Source organism: Chrysochloris asiatica, unplaced genomic scaffold (genome assembly GCF_000296735.1).
Source record: "Chrysochloris asiatica unplaced genomic scaffold, ChrAsi1.0 scaffold00154, whole genome shotgun sequence".
Taxonomy (NCBI): domain Eukaryota; kingdom Metazoa; phylum Chordata; class Mammalia; order Afrosoricida; family Chrysochloridae; genus Chrysochloris; species Chrysochloris asiatica.
In genome coordinates this window covers 350,487-364,932 of record NW_006408672.1, presented here as the reverse complement: position 1 = coordinate 364,932, position 14,446 = coordinate 350,487, and the positions used below count along the sequence as shown (strand labels likewise).

General features: G+C 47.8%; 1 protein-coding gene across 1 annotated transcript in view; it reads left to right on the top strand.

Annotated features, from left to right (window-relative positions):
* The first annotated feature begins 646 nt into the window (after positions 1 to 646).
* PDXK (pyridoxal (pyridoxine, vitamin B6) kinase) overlaps positions 647 to 14,446 on the top strand; it is a 40,150-nt gene continuing 26,350 nt past the window's right edge. The window contains exon 1 of the mRNA XM_006870812.1: positions 647 to 733. Within this exon, the coding sequence (XP_006870874.1) occupies positions 647 to 733 (87 nt within the window). The remainder of the gene's footprint in view (positions 734 to 14,446) is intronic.

Genomic DNA, 14,446 nt, shown 5'->3' with positions numbered 1-14,446 from the left:
GGGCGGGAATAGGCTTGTCCGGGTCCCTGCCTACTAGCTAGCTAGAGGCTTTCATGAACCTTTGCCTGCACCCCAAGGTCACCTCAGGGGCCCCTCTCACTATCCTTCGTATCGCGCGAGTGTGTTCCTTATTGAACGTGTTTCTTGTGCAACTGTATTCCGGAAATGTCCCCGGACAGGTCGAGGACGTGGCACCGCCACCGTTGTGTCCCCAGTGTACCAGCCTGGCAGATATCTGTGGGATGAATGAATGAACGAAAAACGCTGCTATGTCCTTGCAGCCCTCCACTTGGCCAGGAGCGCAAGGGAAAGATAGTCGCCGTAGTGGAAGGACAGCGGGTGTGATTGGAACGTGGCGCTGCGCTTTTCCCCAGTAACCCGGGCGGAAACCGAGGCGGGGTCTAATAGTGGGCGTGCCTTACGGCCCTGCCCCCGGCAATGTCCCGCCCCGCCCAGCCGCGCTGAGAGATCTGGCGGCTCAGAGCCGTGCTGATGTCACAGGGAGGCGGCCTGGCGTCCCGGTAGTGTCCTGAGCCGAGCGGGCCGGAGTAGAGCCGAGCCGAGCCGAGCAGACAGCGGCGGCGCTGTGAGCCTGCCCGCGCGCCTCCACCGATCCTCTGAGTTCCGCACCACGCGCAGACCCGGCATGGAGCAAGAGTGCCGAGTGCTCTCCTTCCAGAGCCACGTCGTCCGCGGATACGTGGGCAACCGCGCCGCTACCTTCCCACTGCAGGTACGCGCGGTTTTATGTAATGCTCCCGGGCAGTCCCTGGCTTCGTGGCCGTAGAGTTGATCCCTCTGGGTGCATGACCTTGGCCAAGCTATCGACCGCCGCTTCCCATCCGGAACGTGGGCTGTGGGCGCGCAGGTCCCGGCGCGCGCAGAGCTTGGCTTGGGGGCTGGTGCGGCTCCCCTGGAGCCCCGGCGATCCCGGCGGCGCGTGACGCGGCGGGGCTGAGGGGGGACGGGCCTTCGTGAAAGCGGAGGAGGCCTCCCCAGTGGTTAGTCTTGCAGGGTTGAATGTGGGGATGAGCGCTCATAGGTGGGAGAGGACGGGGGTAGCAAGAGGGTCTGGACCTTGCGGACTAGGACGTTGGGTGGGCGGGGGCGCTTAGGGGAACGGAGCCCCTGTGGCGCATTCTCCAGCGTCTGTGCCCTACCACAGCTCTGAGGTCACGAGAGCGGGGACCCTGCCCTGGCCGGAGTGCTGAGTAAGGGAGGAGCCTTGATGAAGAGTGAGAGCTGAGAAGGTGAATTTAGGCCAGATGTTTGTAGGGCGATGGTGAGGGTGCCCGCGATACTGGACCCGAGGATTCTGTTTCCTGAATCTCTATGAGGAGAGAAAGAGGGGACTGAGTAAGGTCAGGGAAAGGGAGGCCATGGTGTAGATGGACACCCAATCCAATGTTAGGACCCATGACACCCCATCTACTCTTGCAGGAAGTGGCCAAAGTGTGTGTTGGGGGGGAGGTAGTATGGGGCATGCCGCAGAGAAGAGTCAATTTTACCATCTCCTCTGGAGGAGGAGAGCTCCAGGAATGTCCTGGGACCAACCTGGGATTTTGATTTTAAAAGCTGCTTTGTAAATATTTTAACCTTTCATTATGAACCCGTCCCAGGGGTCCTTTTGCCTGGTAAGAGTATCCAAGTGAGGTTCTGGCTTGGTGGCCCTTGGTGGAGGAACCTAGTGGGACACCAGGTTACCGGCAATTCCTCCCTTGTTATTTCTAGTAGGAGGGCTTAGGCAGCTGCCCTGGACTACCCACCTCTGTCTGGCTGTCTTCCTGAGCAGGTCCCCCGGTGTCTGCTGCCTCCATGCCATGGCAGAGCCCTGGGACTGGTGAATCTTGGATAGGTGGAAGACCCAGAAGGGCCTGGGTGGCATCTGGGAAAATATAAGAGCTGAAAGTTGTTATGCTGGAGGAGAAAACAGTGGGAGTGTAGGGTTGAAGGTGGGAAAGTGACACAGCCAATGCTGACTTCTGAGTACCTGTTGAGAATAGTGCTCTGCTTACTCCAGCCAGTCTGGGGCAGATGCCATCCACCCCGGGGTTGCCCTTTTGAGCTCAACCCCTGCTCCAATCTGCTGGCTACTAGCCTGGGGGCAGGCTTGGCAGGTAAATTGTGCTTTTGTGGACAGAGGTGAGATAGTGCTTGGGGAGAAAAGTACAGAATCCCTGAAGCTGGGGAGCCAGGGAGTGCAGAGTCAGGCAGGGCTCCAAGACCAGCTTTTGTTGTGTGCTGCCAGGGAAGAAGGCAGGAAGAGCCTCAGCCTGCCCTTGGTCCGGCCCTCCTCCACATCCATCTGCTCCTACTCTGTTCTTGCTACTTTCCAGTAGGCGGACGTTCCTGTTAAATTGGGAGCCTGCAGTGAAGCCACTGTGTTTCTGAGCTCCAGGCACATGCCCTTAGTGTCCACCTTGAGGACCATTGTTCCAATCACTGTGGATAGTGTCTCCATTGCCCACCTGGAAAAGTGCTTCTTAAGGACAGAGCTGTGGTTATTACCTGCCCAGCATCCTTATTTGTGGGCAAGTGCACTTGGTAGAACTACAACTGTAAGCACTGGGGATTATCATGAGGTTCTGGTAGTGGGGATAGAGAGGCGAAGGGGGATGCGGCAGCGTGAGTCATCTCCTACCTTCCAAGTTTCTTTATGTCTGCAGATCTAGGGCTGGAGGTGACTCCTCTGTGTCAGATTCAAATTCAGCCCCTCATCTTTGGAGAGCATGGCTGGGCAGGTGTTAGTAGAAGGGAGTATCATCAGCTGTTTACATATAGCCCTTGGGATGCTCAGTGACCTTATCTGAGATCACTGAGATAGGATGATGGGATGATGCCTGCCTCATAGAACCCTTTCAGAACCAAGGGAAATGGGGACTATGGATTTTCTCAATGCTGGGAGGTGCTAGCTAACTGAAAAGGAGATGTATCAGGTGTGACTTGTTCACCTGTTGATATGCCGGAAGATCCGAGTATGATTGGGAGCCTCTTGTGTTGGTTTGGGTGGAATAGATGTAGATTGAACCCCCACTTCCTTATAGGTATCCTTTGCCTGGTGGCGGTCCTCAGATCATGCCCCCTCTAAATCTAGACATCAACCGAAACAATTCAGATATGTCTTAGTTCATTGGATACTCTAACCTTCACCACATATTGCTACCTTGACCTAGTGCTTGGCTTTACCACACCCAAGGGGTGCCTACAGGGTTAAAGATTATACAGTACTTGTTTCTATATCCTGGGGCTGCCATAACAAAGTACCATGAATTGGGTAGTTTATAAGATCAGAAATTATTTCTTTCACAGTCCTGGAGGTCAGAAGTCTGAATTCAGGGTGTGGCAGTCCACTTTCTCTTTGACAGTTCTAGGGAAAGATCCTTTCTTGTCTCTCCTTGTTTCTGATGGCCTCAGGCAGGCCTTGGTCTATAGATGCATCATTCCATTCTCACCCCCCAGACTTCACATTGTCATCTCCGCTGTGTCTGAATGTGTGACATAATTCCATCTTCATGTGGCTATTTTCCTTGTGCTTCTACCTGTTCTTTTATAAGGACAACCCCCTACTCCAGTGTGACCACATGGTATCCTAACTGATCACATTTGCAAAGCTCCTTTTTCAAGGTCACATTGAGCATAACCATGTTCTGATGTCCCATGCTGGCTGGCTCTTTGCTCCTCCATCTTGGCATGTTTGAGTATCACTAGAGCGGCAGAAACAGTGAGATTAGTGGGGATGACTGAGATGGCCTAGAAAACTGGGGATGGCTAGGAAGGCTGGGTCGGTCAGGGTTGGGCCAGTCTTCATGAGCCTAAGATGCGCTGGGGTAGGTGGAGCCTGGAGGTGGCCTGGGTGCCTCAGCACTTGCCAACCTCCAGCAGCGACTCTGAAGGGTCACATCCCAAAGTCCAGTGGTGCAAGGCATATCCTTTTTTTTTTTTCCCCCTCCAATTAACAGGTTATAATTCAGGGTCAGAAATGTTCAGGGCATAGTTCTTTCATTAGGACAGTCCCTCTTCAGTCTTGACCTCTGGCAGGCCTCTAAGCCCTCAACTCATTGGCCTGGCCTTTGCCATGCTCTGGCACTGTTGCAGATTTCTTGCTGACAAACGCCCACAGGACACAGCACTTCACCATATGCCGCCACCTGAGACCGCTCATCTCTAGCTCCATGGATCAGCAAACCTAGCTCCCCCAATTAAGTGCCTAGAGGCACCCAACTCTGTCTGCAGTGAGCGTCCTGCCCAAAGTTACTCAGCTTTACTTGTACCTTGGACTGGCAAGTCCATCACTCTTTCTTGTGCTCTAGCTCTTGGATCTGCTGCTACTGTTCCTCTGCCATTTCTCCAGTGTCACAGCTTTTTGTCCCCGGTGGAGGAGATACAATGCACAGGAATCTCAGTGTCCAAAGGATGCTCTCCAGTCCTGGTTCTAATTTGATGGTAGTAATATCCCCCATTCCTGTTGAGGCATATCCTTTTGAGAAAATCCTAGCAATTTACAGCTTGGGACTTTGGTGCCACGTTCCTTCACACAGCTGAGTGTGAGGAAACAAAACTTAGAAATGAGACAGATTACAGACTCTGACTGAGGCCCAAAGATCCTCTCCTATGTTACATGGGGCAAGACTGGAAAATGCCTAGGTGGGACTGTCTGTCCCAGGATTTAGGGGGTGATGTTGCCTCTAAGTGGGTATATGCTCCTCTTGGACACCAAGCTGGGACTTGACCCTAGATTCGGAGCCTCATTTACAAAAAAGAGCAGTTCTTGGCAGTGAGCTGGTGCTGGAACTCTTACTGTAACTGCTGAGGCAGAATTGTCAAGCCTTCCTGCCCAGCACAGCGAGTGTTCTGTTCCTGGGAAGCTCTCCCATTGTGAGTGGAGCCACAGATCCTCCCTGAAATGAAGTTGTTTGAGTCTCAGCTACCTTTCCTGTTCAAAGAACAATGCTACACAAAAGAAAAGGCGTCGGACCTTGTACCTGTTTCTGGATTTTGTTTCCAGGCTCAAATCCAAAGTACATTTTAGTGACTGAAATGATACGATCAACAATAACAGGAGGTGAAGGGGGTCAGACAGAATGTTCTGATGTTTGCAGAGTAGCTAGGGTCTTTGTGCTCCTTGCCCCTCCTTACTCACCTCTATAGGACCAGGGGTGCAGGGAGGAAGGGGGAGGAGACCAAGGACAGACAGCCCACACAGTATAGTTGTGGCAGATTTCTCCCAGTGCCCGGCTAGGACTTCTCTCAGCTCTGATTGATTCTTGTTGTGAAGTGCCGTCGAGTCGGTTCTGACCCAGAGTGACCCTGTATAGGGTTTCTGAGGAGCAGCTGGTGAGCTTGAACCACCAACCTTGCAGTTCAAACGGCTTTGCAGTCTGGTGCATTAACCCACAATGCACCAGGACTCCTGCTTGATTCTAAGTGAGGCGTGGTGTGGCCTGTGCTCTTGTACCACCCTAAAACACAGGTGAAATTGTCTTCCTCTTGGCTGTAGGAAACAAAACGTCTTTCTGGGCAGGGAGCCTGTCTGTTTGGATCCCTGGAATCTGCCTGGCCCCTGGGTGGTATGGCTGTTCCTTCTGCATTTCTGTAGAGCCACCTCTGGGTAGAGATTCTGAAACTCTCTATCCTGTCTGCCCACCTTTGCCTTATTGATTCCTGTTTTTTGGTAAAAAGATAATACATGAGGCTAGAGCTAGGTTTTAATTTCTTGAGCCTGCTGTAACAACAAAATACCACAGACTACTAGTGCCTTACAACAAAATTTTTGTTTTTGCTTTACTTTTTATTGTGAATAGAGTGAAGGTTTATAGACAGAGCACATATGGCTTTTACATTCAACAAGTTACACACTTCGTTCCATATCAATGGCTGCCATCCCCTCAGTGTGACGTCATCTCTTCTACGGGCCTCCCTATACTTCCCATTTCCATTCCTCCTCCTTTCTCAACTTTTTTGAATTGTGTCCTCAGGTGTACGCTGCCCTGTAGATCTTGAATGGTTGACAATTTTGTGGTTACTTCTGTTGTTGTTCCCGCTATGTATCTTATATGAGGGTGAGTCAGAAATTATCTACACTCCGGTTCTGTCCATGTCTGTCCATATCCATGACTGATACTAACGCCTGTCCACATCCATGGCTGATAACAGCATTGAACGTGTATGTGAAATGATTCTGTTGAATAGAATAGTGACAATGGATTATGTGGCAAATCATTTGCAAATCAGCCATGACTCTGTCTATAAAATATTCTATGACAGACTTAGATTTTGAAAAGTTTGTACAAGATAGGTACCAAAACAACTCACAGAAGACCATAAACATCTGTAAACAAAATTTGGACCAATACTCCAAAGAAGGCAAAAGTTTCCTTAAAAAAAAAACAAACATTACTGGCGATGAGACATGATTAATCACTACAAGCCTGAGAGTAAACGGCAGAGTATGGAATGGAAACCTCCTCAATTTCTGACAAAAGGTTCCAAAGTCAGTCATCAGCTGGAAAATTGATGCTTGTGATTCTCTGGGATTCTCAAGGGCCAGTATTGGAATGCTATCAGAAAAAAGGGTTCAACAATCAACAGTGAGATGCTCACTAAAGAACTGAAACCTAAAGTTCGGATTAATTGCAGACTACAGTCCAAGGGTGTTGTGATCTTGCATGACAATGCACATACCTGCCCACACTCTTGACACTGCAGACACTTCATTTTGAGGTGTTAAAGCATCCTCCCTATAGTCCTGCTCTTCTTATTCCATCACACTTTCACTGACTTGGCCCCCTGAAAGCAGCTGCTTTGAGGACAAAGATTTACCCTTGATGAAGAAGTTAAGACAGTGGTACATTTGTGGCTCGCAGCTTAGCCTAAAACATTTGTAAATTATGGACTATGAAAACTTGTTGACATATGGACACAGTGTATTAAAAAGCAAAAGATTATGTTGAAAAAATCATGCAGTTGTCTTTTCTAAAAGCCAGAGTATGGATAATTTTTGACTCACCCTCGTATATAGCTTGTCTGAAAATTGAGTCATGGGGGTGAGTTCAGTTTCAGACCTGACAGATGACCAAGAGCCATAGTCTCGGAGTTCCACCAGTCTCTAGCTGACCAGTAGACCCAGCCTTTTTTATGATTTTGAGTTCCATTCTACATTCTCACCTTCTATCCAGGACCTTCTAATGTGATCCCCCTTCACAGTAGTCAGGCACTATCTAGTTCTGGTTTTGGAGTTCATGGAGACGACTGATGTTCACTTGGTCCATTGGACTGATTGTTCCCAAGTGTGTTCAGTTTTCATCACTCTTCTCTCTTCCAGAGGGGGAGAGACCAATAGTTGCATTTCAGAGCTTTTAAGTGACTACTCACCAAAGTAGAATGCAGAACTTTGCCTTTGTGGACTATGTTAAGCCACTTGACAGTGGTGTCCTGAGACTGGTCCCGACCTCCCAGGCTCAACAACTCATTCTATCAAGGTGTTCAGTAAGAAGTATTCATATTTTGCCATTTGTATGCTCCTGGTGAAGGAGCTCTGGTAGTGTAATGGTTATGAATCGGACTGCTAATCTCATGGTCTGCAGTTCGAAACTACCAGCTGCTCCATGGGAGAAAGATGAGGCTTTCTGTTCCTGTAAAGATTTACAGCCACGGAAACCCTTAATAGAGCCGCTGTGAGTCGGAACCAACTCGACAGCACATAACAACAACATGCTCCTGGTATGGCGCTGTAGGATAATGCACTGGACTGCGAGTTTGGCTTGAACAGCAAGATCAGTGGTTCAAATTCACTAGCTGCTGCTCAGAAACCCTACAGGGTTGCTATGAGTCAGAACTGACTTGATGGTACTTTTAACAACAACAGTGCTCCACCAGGGAGTCTTGCTGTACGATAAGCACTGGACTGCTAACCACGAGTTTGGTGGTTCAAACCCATCAGTCACTCTCCAGATAACCCATACAGGGTTGTTTTGAGTCGGAATCGACTCAATGGCACTTAATCAATAGCAACAATGCTCCACCACATTCATGGATATGTTGGCAGCGTGTACACAAATCACCTTTATATATTTGTGGGTATGCTGCCATCTCTCTTCCATACCTGTTCAGTCAGTTACAGCAGAGACATAGTCTCACTGCTCTGGAGGGTCAGAGACTGAAATCAGGGTGTCGGCAGAGCCATGCTCTCTCCCAGGAACCTAAGGGAGGATCTTTCCTTGCCTCTCCCAGATTGTGGTGGCCCCAGGTGTTCTTGGCTTCTGGTTGCATCACTACAATCTCTGTCTTCACCTGGTCTTCTTCCTAGGTCTTCTCCTTTTTGTGTCGTTAGATCTCTAGTGGTGCTCTAACAGACATACATACCACAAGTGGATGGCGTTAACAACCAGAAATTTTCTCACAGTTTAGGAGGCTAGAGTGGCCAGCTCTAGAGAAAAGCTTTCTCTTTGTGACAGCTCTGGGAAAAGGTTCTTGTCTCCTTTTAGCATTAGTAGGCCCAGCATTTGTTGGAAATCTTAATGTATTTTGGTATCAGTCTTTCCCTGGATCTAGAAGCTTTGCAGTGCAGGGGGACCCTAGGTCCAAAGGACACCCTCCAAGCCTGGCTCTTCTTTCTTGCTTGTTGTTATTGTTCAGTGCCGTTGAGTCAGTTCTAACTGACAGCGACCCCATATAGGGTTTCTGAAGAGTGGTTGGTGAGTTTGAACCACTGGCCTTATAATTCAAATCGACCTTGCATTCCAGAGCATTATCCTGCAGCGCCACACCAAGACTCCGTGGTGGTGCTGGTGGTTGTTGTTAAGTGCTGTTGAGTCAGTTCTGATGCATAGCGACCCATTATAGGGTTGCCAAGAAGAAGCTGGTGGGTTTGAACTGCTGACCTTGTGGTAGTAGGTCCCTATTTCTTTGCTAACGTCTCTCTTATCTTTATAGGATAAAAGATCTTGTGGGCTACCTCCCTAGGAAATGATCTTATATATGATCAGTTTATGATGGGATTAAGAATATTGCAAGCCCATCTTATTGGTTTATCACATCAGATCCCATCATTGGGAACCATCACATGACTACCACATTACATCATTCATTACACAACTGCCACATCTCTGAGAATCATGGCCTGGCCAAGTTGACACAATTGAAGCCAAGACAACACCTGTCATTGGATTTAGGGCCCACCCAGATGATCCAGAATGATCTCATCTGGAGATCTGACTCAGTTGTAGCTGCAAAGACCTTTTGCCCAATGTCATAGTTTTTGGGGGGACGGGAGAGATAGCACTCAATTCATTATACAGGTTAGGAGGCACCTTCAGAAAAATTTGAAAGTGGTGTAAGTTTGGGGTGTAATTAAAGGCCCAGATGATAATGGAATCAAGCCATGCTTTTTGGAATTGAGCAGCCAGGTGCTGTATCTCCCTCAGAGCCAGGCACTCTTCCCCTGACAGAGGCAGAGAACCGGTTTCCCTCTCTTTCCCACCAACACCCTTTTCAAGGTGGGACTTCTGGGGCAAAGCCCTCCAGCACTGAGGTGAGACATGTCTAAGGCAGTGGTGCCCAGGGTCATATGCTTCAGTCTGATGACCCAAGTCTTTCAGTCCAGACAGCTATTGTTGCTAATTGCCATCAAGTTGGTTACAACTCATAGCGATCCTGTGTAGAGTTTCCAAGGAGTGACTGGTAGCTTTAAAATGCCCATCTTTTGGTTAGCAGTCCAGTGCTTATCCTACAGTGCCACAACCAGCAATCCCATTCCTAAGTATATATCCTTAAGACTCGAAAGCAGTCCAAAGGTGGAAATAGCATAAGTGCCCACCAACAGAGGAATGGATAAACAAAATGTGATACACATATATAGTGGACTACTACTCAATAGGAGAAATGAAGTCTTGATACATGCTATAGTATGGAGGGAATTGAAGACATTATGCTAAGTGAAAAAAGCCAATCACAAAAGGGCAAATGTTGTATGGCTTCATTTATATAAAAAGACAAGAAAAACCAAATATATAGAGACCAAAGTTTACTAGAGGTTACCTGGACAGTGGGGAGGGGAAAGGGAGGTTAACCGTGATAGAAAAAGATTGCATAGCCGATTCTTGTAATTGCTGTCAACAAGTTGTACACTTGTAAAAAGTTGAATTGACATTTGTGTGATCAAAATATTTATAACAGCATTAACCAAAAAAGAGTAATTGCTGAAGCTGCTTATGTATAAGCAAACACTTTGTGGTTCTTGGTATGGAGGTTTAGGGCCCTGGTTTCATGTGTTTTCTCAATTAATTGGCTCAGTATCATGTTTAATGCTTCTGTTCTACTTCCTAGTTAGTTGCATAGTGCTGAGAGTTTTAAAAGCTTGTAAGCAGCCCTTCCAGGCACACAGTTGGTTTCTATTAGCCTGGAGCAACAGAGGAAGAAGGAGAGTCTGAACTGGAAGAGAATGGAATGTGTAGCTAATTGTCTCAATGGACAACGGCCTCCTTTACTTGGTTACCATTGCTGAATATTTGATCAAAGATTTCATAGTAGAAACCTGATCAAAAGGGGGGAAATGCAGACTAGAATTTCAAATTCCCATGGACTTGCTGGAGCCAGGAACTAGTGGACAAATTCCTGAAACTTCTTCAGACCTTAAACCAAAAATAAAGTCTGCCTTGAGCATTCTGCTCTTTTAAGAACTATCTATATGGGATCAAAGTGACTACAGCAGCTTCACAGATTAGATAGGAACCTTGGTGGTAATGACCGTTGCAATTCATAGTGACCCTGCTTAGGGGTTTCCAAGGCTGTAAAAGCAGAGTGGATGAGAAATTTTAACTGACAACTTTGTGATTAGCAGCCCAATTTGCAATCCACTAAGTGCTTAGGAATCGGGCTGCGAACCTCATAGTCAGCAGTTTCAAACTACCAGCAGTTCCGCGGGAGAAAGATGAGACTTTCTGCTCCCGTTAAGATTTACAGCCTCGGAAACCCTGTACAGGGTCGCTATGAGTTGGAACCGACTCCACGGCACTTAACAACAACAACAACACTACCTGCAAGGAGCTCTGGTAGTGTAGTGGTTATGAGTCAGGCTGCTAATCTGAAAGTCAGCAGTTTCAAACTACCAGCGGTTCTGCGGGAGAAAGATGAGGCTTTCTATTCTTGTGAAGATTTACAGCCTCGGAAACTCTATACAGGGTTGGTATGAGTCGAAACCGACTCCACGGCACATCACCACCAGCACCACTACTACCACACTATCTGGGCTCCTGGATCGGAACCTTAGTGGGCAAGGAACTTAAGTTAATAGGGAAGAAACTACCCAGAAAAGGAAGCGGGGAGTCTGGCCGCACAACTGAACAATGTCATCAGTGCCTCGAAAATGTCCATGTAGAAACTATTGCATTGGTGTATATTTTGCTGTGTATATTCTCAACAGCAACAACAAAAGAAATTAATTTGGGTTGTGGGGTGGGGGGGAGGAATCTGGCTCTGAGATAAGCCTGTAGGCACTGCCCTCGCACCCCTCGCCATTGCCCCTGCCATTCTTTTCCAGTAATGTTCCTGTAACATTCTGCCAGCTTTTCTTGGCCTTCTTGACCATCTCCTAACCTGTGACCATTGCCAAGCACCTGGAAGCTGAGGCACCCTCAGGTTGCTAAAGTGGTTAAAATCAAGGCTAGTAAACACCAAGATTTGGGACACCCCAAGATTCTGATGTGACATTGTGGGTTAATGAGCCAGACTGCAAAGCCATTTGAACTGCAAGGTCATCAGTTCTAGCTCACCAGCTGCTCCTCGGAAACCCTATACAGGGTTGCTATGGGTCAGAATTGACTCAACAGCAGTTTCTGTGTGTGTAGGGTTACAGGAAGGGGTGTTGGAGAGCAGCTGCAGGAAGCAATCAGTGAGGTATGGAGGCTGGCCAGTGGAGTCAGGTTTCCAGTCTGACTCAGGCTCCTATACTGGGTTGAAGAATGTCGCCCCCAAATTCATATCCACTTGAAACCTTAGAAATGCGACCTTATTTGGAAATAGGGTCTTTGCATATGTTATAAATTTTAAGATGGGGTCATACTGAAGGTCATCTTGACATTGGGTCCTAAATTCAATGATGTGTCATAAGGAGCCCTGATGGCCTAAAGGTTAAGTGTTCAGCTACTAACTAAAATGTTGGCAGTTCAAACCTACCCAGTAGCTTTGCAGGAGAAAGACCTGAGGATCTGCTCCTATAAACGTCACAGCCAAGACAACCCTATGGGGCAGGACTCAGTAGCATCCAACAACAGTTGTGTCCTGGTAAAGAAGAGGAGGTACATTGAGAAAAGATCCCCATATGACAGTGGAGGAAAAGCCAGAGTGAGAGGTCTGCAAGCCAAGAATTGCTGGTAACCACCACCAGAAGCTGAAGGTACAAGAACGGATTCTCCTCGACAGCTTTCAGAGGAGACCCCTTGACTGGGGACTTCTGGCCTCCAGAACCAGGAAACAATAAATTGCTGTTGCTTTAAGTCAAGTAGTTTATTGTTACAACAGTCCAGGAAATCAGTACAGTTCCTTCTGACTCAGTCCCCTTATAATGGTGCACCTGGCCTTAACATGCAGATAAGCCACGTTTGGCATATAAGTTCCCTGTGTGGATGATGACAATTTAGTTTGTCCTCAATTCTGAAATGTGACTATTTTCACATTTTAGTATGTCTGGGATCGGATGCTTATTGATGAACAGTTGCCATTGGTTCATTGGTGAGGTTTTATTTATTTTTCCTTTGTGGCACGTAAAGTGACATATTGATTCAAAGACATATGGTTTATCTCACTAGCATTTTGTAAACTGGCCCCACTGTTCTGCTCCGTGAGTTCGTTTCAGTCATGAGGCTCAGCGGCTGAAGACCAGAGCCCTGAACATTGGTGATGTATGCAGAGGCCCACTGTGACCACGAGCTCATCATGCAGGTGGCCAAGGCTCTTACTAGACATTGTGAATGGGAGAGCACAGATTCTGGTGATGTCACGTGCAAGGACAGGACATCTGCTTGTTGAGCCAACAGACTTTTGGCACTTCCTTACCCAGCTCACTCTCTCGTGACTAATCAGAATCTTGGTAAATGCAGGGAAATCCGAGAAAACCCACATTACTCAGCCGGCAACTGCAAGGAAGAGACCATGCCAGGTGCCGCACATTTGCTGTGTCTGGGGGTAAATGAGTAATTTATTTTATGAGTTGCCACAAAGCTGTTTACTAAGATGTCTTCCCTTAAAAAAACTTTTCCAAACTGCTGTACCTCTTCATCTGTAACACCAACTACTCCCCTGTCCCTTAATGTTCTCCCCACATTCCATCTTTGGGTTCAGTAATTTGTTGCAAGGTCTCACCGAACTCACAAACTATGATTACATCTAAGTGGTTTACTAGGGAATTTATAGGAGTCCTAGTGTGGTACCGTAGGATAAGCACTAGACTGCTGAACTAGGTGGGTGGTTCAAACCCACTAGCTGCTCCTCAGAAACCCAATTCAGGGTCGCTGAGTCAGAACAAGTGGACAGCACTTATCAACAACAGTGTGGAACAACTCAGGAACAATTCAGAATACAACTCTTCGTGCAGGACCACTTCTTAACTTCTCCTGTAAGACCCTCCTTAGGATCTTCTCAGGCAGGTGTTCCAGCTTGTAGCTCTGTGAGTCAGTAAGCACCACCTCAGCCATCTCTTGCAGTCAAAGGGCTTAATCACTCACTGTGCCACCAGGACCTCTCATGCATGGCTGTTGTTGAATGCCACTGAGTTGGTTCCGTCACATAGCCAACTTCTGAGGAGCAGCTAGTGAATTTGAACCACCAACTTTGCCATTCACATTGATCTGGCTTATCCTATGTCACCACACCAGGACTCCTTTCTGCATGGCTAGAAGGGCCATATTAAGTAATTTCATACACCACAGGGGGTATATCGGCTGACTGCACGCAGTCTCACTTTGTGGTGGCAGGCTGTGGGTGGGTGCTTCGTTGGCTAGGCCTGGGTGGGATTCCGGGTGCCAGTCCATGTCCTGCCTGGACCCTGGGCAGGATTGCAGTTGCTGGATCCACATCTGGCCCTGGACCCCTGGGACTCAGTCACACTGTGTAAGAGTGGGATGCATTGTGGGTTGATTTGTGCCCTCAAAATAGATGTTGAAATCCTAACCCCCTGTATGTGTGAACATGACCTTGTTTGGAAATAGAGTCAATACAGATTATCAGACTAACTTGAGGTCACATGCAGTAGGACCGGAAGTCATATTGGAGTCCCTTTGGGACCGTTAGCTCATAGGATGACAAGAGACAGGGACAGAGAGAAACAACACTGCAGAGGCAAGATGGTCATGTGACCACAGAGGCAGAGATCGTAATGATGCAGCTATAAGCCAAAGAATGCTTGGGACTCCCAAGAGCTGGGAGAGTCCATACCCCTCCCTAGAGTCTTCAG